Below are 7,085 nucleotides of genomic sequence, written 5' to 3' on the forward strand. Positions count from 1 at the left end.
CAGTGAGATGATGTAATGGCTCTTAACTTTTCACTTTCAATTTCATCATTTCTTTCAATGATACATTTCCCGAATCCTTGAGACTTCAGGGCAATTGAAGTGTTCATTTCCATTCTGGATAATATATTCCAGAGAGATTTAGAATGGTATAATCCATGGGTTCAAATCTCGGCATCTGAAATCATATTATCAATTTATGATTTAGAATTCTTGCAACCAATGAAATAATTAGTGCATATGATTTCATAAGTCTCTCTATGATACTTGGACCACACGGTCATGTTTTGTGATGCTTAGACTTCACAGCCATTATTTGATACAACCATCTTAAGGATCGGATCATGATGCAATCCGGTTTATATAACCATCCGGATACTAGGCCACACGGTAGATCGAACTTATAGAGCTTCGATTTACTCATAGGGGATTGATCTATTTAACCTATGGCCTTTAGTTTTAGAGATTATATTTTAAGGTTTCAATCTTTACAAAACAACCAAATTCGATTCTTGTTTTCAGATTTCGAATTACCTTTGTTTTGTAGGGTTGAACCGGACCACCAAAGTCAGATGAACCTCTAGTTGCACACGGACGCGAGCTGGCTCCTTATCGGGTCGCAAGCTGGGACGGGACGCGAGCTATCTGGAACGTCTTGCGTCTGGTCACGGACGTGTGCTGAGGTAGTCGGACGCGATCGGGACGCATCTTCTTCTTATCTTGTTCGCGAGCTGTTGCAAGCGGCTGATCTGAATTGCGAGCTGGCTGTGACGCAAACGTGAGATGGTTCTGTTGTGTACACGAAGCTGCGAATGTCTAGGATCAGGAACGCTTAAGAGCTTTAGCTTATCAGGTGTTTGCAAGCCGGAACGGAGGCAAGAACAAGTTAGGGTTCTTCGGGATTAGATCTTTGCACCAACTCCTCTTAGCTCATGAACTTTCACAGGATTTGAATTTGTCTAGAAAATCTTGTTGGTTCGGATTAGGGTTCCAAAAGGCCAAGACGGCGCCGCGTATTGTTTCTGCGAGTGAGGGCGCGTCTGAGATTTGATTGACGAACGGTTTACGCTGATGGATTTGTCTCGTCAAGAGCTTCAAGATGATATGTGGCTCGTCGTCTGGTTCCTCAGGGTTTGAGAGATAGATCGATTTTAAGTTGCGTCTGATTCAGGGTTTATGTGTGACGGATTTTAAGTTAGGTTTAGGGGTTTTTCTTTCTCAGGGTTTTTGGGAAGCTATCGTGCTGATAACGTGTTGTAATTAGAGAGTTTAGAGACTGAATATTTCTCTGTTCTTATTAATGATCAAGAGAGTTCCTTTATATAAGGATTACAAGATGAAGATAAATGGAAAGTATCCAAAACCTAAACTTACTAGGATTAGGAAAACTACTAATACATAATAATGGAAAGATTACATCTACTAGAAAAATGAAAGGGTTTCCTTTTCTCCAAGCTTTGTGGCCGCCTCTCTCTCTCCTGAAGTCGGCTCTCTCTCTCTCCTCTCTCTCTCCTCTTTCTAGGCTTCGGCCATCTCTCCATCTTCTAGGTATTGGGCCAGGTATTGGGCCGATCTCGGTCCGGACCTGGTTAATGGCAATCCACTCAATGATTTATAACAATATCTACATTTTTCGACATTGTACCATTCTTTTTTGTAAAATTTGTTACCGGCATAATTGTTTTTTGAAAATAAAATGTTGTTGGAGGCTCATAACCTCATAAGAAAACAAACCATATATAATAATTTATTAGACCTTATAATTAATTAATGGGTTTCTTTCCAGTTACCTTAAAAAGGCACTGTTGCATTCCAGCTCTAGAGCTCCATCACCACTTCTGCAACACCATTGTTTTATTTTCATCTTGACTTTCTTTCAAATTTCGAACACCAAAAATGAGAAAAAAGACAAAGCTTTCATCTTGCTCGTCTAACGAAGATCTTGTTGAAGAGAGAGAAGAGCTGATGGTATCTCTCTCTGAAAACAGAGTTTCTCTGCCCCACGTTCAAACCTCAAACACCAAATCGAAAAAGAAAGAGGAGAAAAGCATAAAAATTTCTCTTTCATCTTCTTCTCCAGCAGCAGTTGAAGAACTTGTTGAAGAGAGAGAAGATTTCATGGTGCTTCCCTCTGGAAACAGACGACCTAGCAGAAGCAGAGAAAAAAACCATCTTTTGAAACCCTGTTTCACCACATCTCAACCTACTACTCTTCCTCCTCTTACTGACTTAAAGGCTCTGTCTTTGAGTGTTTCCTTCAACGGGTGGAGGTTTCCGAACGTAAAGTTCAAGTCTTGGGCTACAAAGATGTCTGCTTTACACGAACCCACTTGGAAAAAAGCTGGGATTCTCCAAGCAGTGGCTGCGTCCACACTAAAAATCATTAAAGACACAGATCTAGTTCTTGGTGTTGCTGAGAAATGGTGTCCTGACACCAACACCTTTGTGTTCCCTTGGGGTGAAGCAACGGTAACATTAGAGGATGTGATGGTTCTTCTAGGGTTTTCTGTTTTGGGTTCTCCTGTTTTTGCTGCTCTGGATAGCTCAGGAGAGAAGATTTTAAGGGAACTGGAGAAAGAATGGGTCAAGATTAAGAGAGATAGAGTCAGTTTCGTAACTCAAGTTGCATGGATGGGGAGATTCATGGACAGTGGCGATGATGAGGACGAGCTTGAGCATGTGGCTTTCCTTGTCTTGTGGTTAAGCTACTTTGTATTTTCATCACGCTATTATCATATAGATGAGGCTGTTTTGCCTATAGCTGTTCATCTTTCAGAAGGTGTTAGGATTGCTTTGGCTCCAGCTGTACTTGCTCACTTGTATGCTGACTTAACTCTCTTGAAAGACCACACTAGAGACTCCTCTAACGACAAGATTGAGCTGAATGCTTTGTTTAAGTTGGTCCAAGTTTGGACATGGGAGAGATTCAGGGAACTAAGGCCAAAGCCTAATCTTCTGCTACAAGGTCAGCCAAGATTGGCTCGTTGGGATGACGTGGAACAGGGAGACACTGATGTGAGACAGATACTGGACAACTCAAAGATGGACAGTTTTGAGTGGAGACCATTCACAAAAGCTGTGAAAAACTGGCAGCTCCCTAAGTTTTACCCTGAGAAAGCAATGTGGGTTCCTGTTGGTCCTGATCTTGATGAGGAATTCATCTCCTTTGCTCGATGCATCAAGGTGTCTGAGCTTGTTGGTGGAATGAATTGTGTGGAACACTACTTTCCCAACGGAGTGGCTTCACAGTTTGGTCTGCTTCAGGATGTTCCTTGTCTTGTTAACAGGAACAACCTCTCGGAGGAGGAAGCTTGGAACGAGTACGACAAGCCTATTGAGGATTTGACATTGTTCATCCCTTCACGTTCTGCGGTACCTCGTGTCACCTCAATGTTCTGTGACTGGTGGAGGAAGCCGTTTCCACAACTCCAGCATTCACTGAAGGGAAAGTGTGTTGGTGGTAACTGTGATGAGACATCTGCTTCAGGTTCTAGGAAGCGGAATCGCAAGAAGAGAGTTTGTACTATGGGTTGTTGTCAGACACATGACAGTGATGATGATGAAGATCTTAGCATTACCATTGCTCAAATTAGGAGATTTAGTATTAAGAAGTGCAGTGGTGGAGAAGATGGTTCTGAACCGCTTGGTAAGAAGAGTAGATTTGAGGCGGATAACAATGATTTGGGCTTTCATCAGGAGCTTGGTTTGGTAAGAGCTGATGAAAATGAAACTGTTCAACCACCAGAGAAAGAGCAAAGGAATGAAGGTAATGATGAAACTGGGAAGGATATGGATATGAGCTCAAATGATGAAAACAACTCTTCAGATCCTCCTCTTGGTTTTGATGATGCAACTCATGACATTCTTGTGTCACCACCGCCAGAGACAAGGCAAACGTGTGATGATGAGCTTGATGTACATGGAAGAAATGTGGAGAAGATGTCTATGCCAGATGATGGCAGCAAGGAGCCAGAGTGTCTGCTTCATGAAGATGGTGGCATGGCTGGAGAGAAGGCGAGCTCAGAGAAGAAAGAAAATGACAGTTTGATCCAGAAAAAGATTGCATCAAATGCAGACAACAATGAACCAACTCCTTATCAAAATCTTGCCCCGGGAGGTTCTGAAGTAGCTGGTGAGTCAAAGAGAAACGAAGATGTTGGTGATGAAACTGTCCTTGGAAGTGAAGAACCATTGAAATCCAGTGAGAAGTTAGAAAAGAGAAACGAAGATGTTGGTGGTGGGAATGACTCATATGAAAAGAGTCTACACAACGTGAAGAAGCTTGCATCGTCGATAGAGGGGCTGGCATTGTCAATAGACGAGGGTATTGCTAAGGCTGAAAGAAATGTGGCATGGTTGAAAGCAATGAGAGCCGCAAAACAGAAGAAAATTGCAGCAGCTCGTTTGATCTAAGGAAAGTTCAATGATGTTTTGGGGAGGTCAAATGCAAGTAGAAGAATATCAAGTTATCAACCATCTATCGTAACTGTGTTGTCTTTTCTTTATGCTTTAGTATCTTTTGAAAGACTGGTTTGTTTAAGTGTTTCCTTTTGTATGTTTTGAACTCAGTTATGAGCTTATTGCTTCTTGCTTTTTGTAAGATCAAATTTGGCTTGCAGGGTAGCTAATTCATCCTCAGATGAAATGTAAACGAAACAGTCTGAATTCATCATGTGAAAATAGATCATCATATATAATATGGATTTATGAAAGCGATCCATGGTGTTACATAGGAACTGTAGGACAGAGGCTGCACAACGGACATACATTGTAAGATAAATGAACCTGTGAATTGACGCTGAGAGGACTCTGCATAGTTCCTTTATCTGTGTTATCTAACTTTATTGATTAATGATTCTTTTGTTAAGTCTTAACTGTGATCACTTCTTTTTATCATTCTGATTCTTTGATGTATACTATTACTATTGACAGGTAAGTATATTTGATGTATACTATTTACTATTGACAAGCAAGTATATGAAATATCGAATTCATATTGAAAGTTAACACTTTCCAAATAGGTTTCTTTTGTGTATCATATTCCTACAGAGGATCAGAACTGTGAGACGATATTCGGACCATCGTTATTAACAGCCAAAATCACCTTAGAATCCTTAATTCCAGCTAAGTGTTGAATGACTCCTGAAACACCAAACGCCATGTATAGCTCTGGTGCTACTATTTTCCCCGTTTGTCCCACCTGACACACACACACACAAACTCTACCGAGTTTAAAAGATCAAATGAGGAAACCAATACTTTTGATTTTGAATTGGGCGGCGCAGAGAAACTTTGAGAGATCACATAATCTAACTTCCAAAACAAGAAATTTACCATATGGCTTCTCATATAATATTTATTTTCGATAGAATCTAATCTATTAATTTATGGTCATATTTTTATCTACTATCAATAAGTCATAGTATGACCACTTAAAAAATTAGTTAATATAATATATTTGATTATTTAGAATAATAATAAACCAACTATAAATTTAAATTTTATTTTTTAACTATAACAAATCTGTTGAGAAAGAATCTAACAAAATTTTATTAAAAATTAAAATATTTTTATAAAACAACACATTAATTAATTTTGTAATTAGTAATATAATATATTTATAAATCAATATTAATTAAGATTTTATTCTAAAAAAAAGAAAAATTATATACTATTTTTTACAAATTTTATAACATATTCTGTATTATATAAAAAAATAAAAGTGATTTATGAATTAAATATGATAAAATTATATTAAATAGTTAAATTAAGAAATTTTATTTAAAGATTTTCATTTAAATAAATTATCACCCATCATTGAAATGGATTAAAATTCAAAAATTATATATTTTTTTATAAAAAATAAATTTATTTTGAAACTCTCAACAATATATTGCTTAAAAATATTTATATAAATATAATAACCTTTAGTTCATATACAATTTTAAAATATGTTATTAGAAAACTATGAAGTTTTTATTAATTCGTTTAAAATATTAATGACAAATCAAGTTTTAATTATAAATTTATTTTTATTTTAATTTTAAAAAATATGTTTAGAAAAATTTAGAAAATATTATCAAAAATTAAAATATTTTTTATAAAATAATGTATTAGTGTAGTAACAATGAATTAATAAAATTTCGTAGTTTTCTAATAACATATTTTTAAATTTTATATGAACAAAAGGTTATTATATTTATATTTTGTCAATAAAACTTTGAAAAATTACACAACTATTTTTGAGTTTGGAAGATTACATGAATTTTGAATTTCATAGTATTACTTCAAATTCAAAATGATTATTTTTTCAATTTTGAAAAGACCTAATAACTTTTTAAAATACACCACGGAAAAACAAACTATATATGTTGTAAAAACTAAAATAATCTAATATTTTGAAATCTTAATGGGCAATTCTTCATAATAGACCTTTTTGAGTTTTCATCTCAAAAATAGCACGGAACGGGTCACAAAAATAACATTCATTAATGGACGAAATGTCCTTAATACCCTTGTTTTATATATTAAAAAAAAACCTCTCAGATCTCTCTCTCTCTCTCTCACGACTCTCTCTCTCTCTCACGACTCTACTATTTCTCCAACGACGGACCATCAACGAGATTCAATCAACTCCGGCGACGACACGACGAACACTTTCATCATCTAGCATCTCCGACGAATGACTAGGAAGACGAAGAGATCCGTGTCTCTGCCTTCGCCTTCTTCTCTCGACGATGAAATCTCTCAACTTTTTGTGAATCGTTGCTTCTTCTCTTGACGACAACAAAGACAAATCCCGGCGAATCTACCACCGTTATCTTCTCTGGCGAAAACACGAAGCTACCATCTCAAATCAAAAGGCTTCATTTTGGGAACACAAGGTTTTGAGATTTCTTTGATTTTGTTGCTTTCTAGATCCGGAACTATTCTCGATATTCCAGTGTTGCCAAGTGTGTTTTGAGTTTGTGTTGCTTTTGAAGTTAGGTTTAGGAAGATCTATTGGTAAAAATGATATTACTGTGTTTGGATTTAGGATTTTGTAAAAATGTTTAAGCTTTCTGAGGTTTTGATAGAGTTGCCATCGA

General features: G+C 36.8%; 1 protein-coding gene across 1 annotated transcript; it reads left to right on the plus strand.

The window, feature by feature from the left end:
- Window positions 1-1,807: 1,807 nt before the first annotated feature.
- On the plus strand, window positions 1,808-4,612 carry LOC106320909. Its single transcript, XM_013759256.1, has one exon. The coding sequence runs from the start codon at window positions 1,894-1,896 to the stop codon at window positions 4,408-4,410; it is 2,517 nt and encodes an 838-aa protein (XP_013614710.1). The 5' UTR covers window positions 1,808-1,893; the 3' UTR covers window positions 4,411-4,612.
- The last annotated feature ends 2,473 nt before the right edge of the window (window positions 4,613-7,085 follow it).

Source organism: Brassica oleracea, unplaced genomic scaffold (genome assembly GCF_000695525.1).
Source record: "Brassica oleracea var. oleracea cultivar TO1000 unplaced genomic scaffold, BOL UnpScaffold01122, whole genome shotgun sequence".
Classification (NCBI taxonomy): Eukaryota; Viridiplantae; Streptophyta; class Magnoliopsida; order Brassicales; family Brassicaceae; genus Brassica; species Brassica oleracea.

Bases quoted from the DNA above. Each gene is read 5' to 3' on its own strand.
- LOC106320909 (XM_013759256.1), top strand. From the start codon at position 1,894: ATGAGAAAAAAGACAAAGCTTTCATCTTGCTCGTCTAACGAAGATCTT.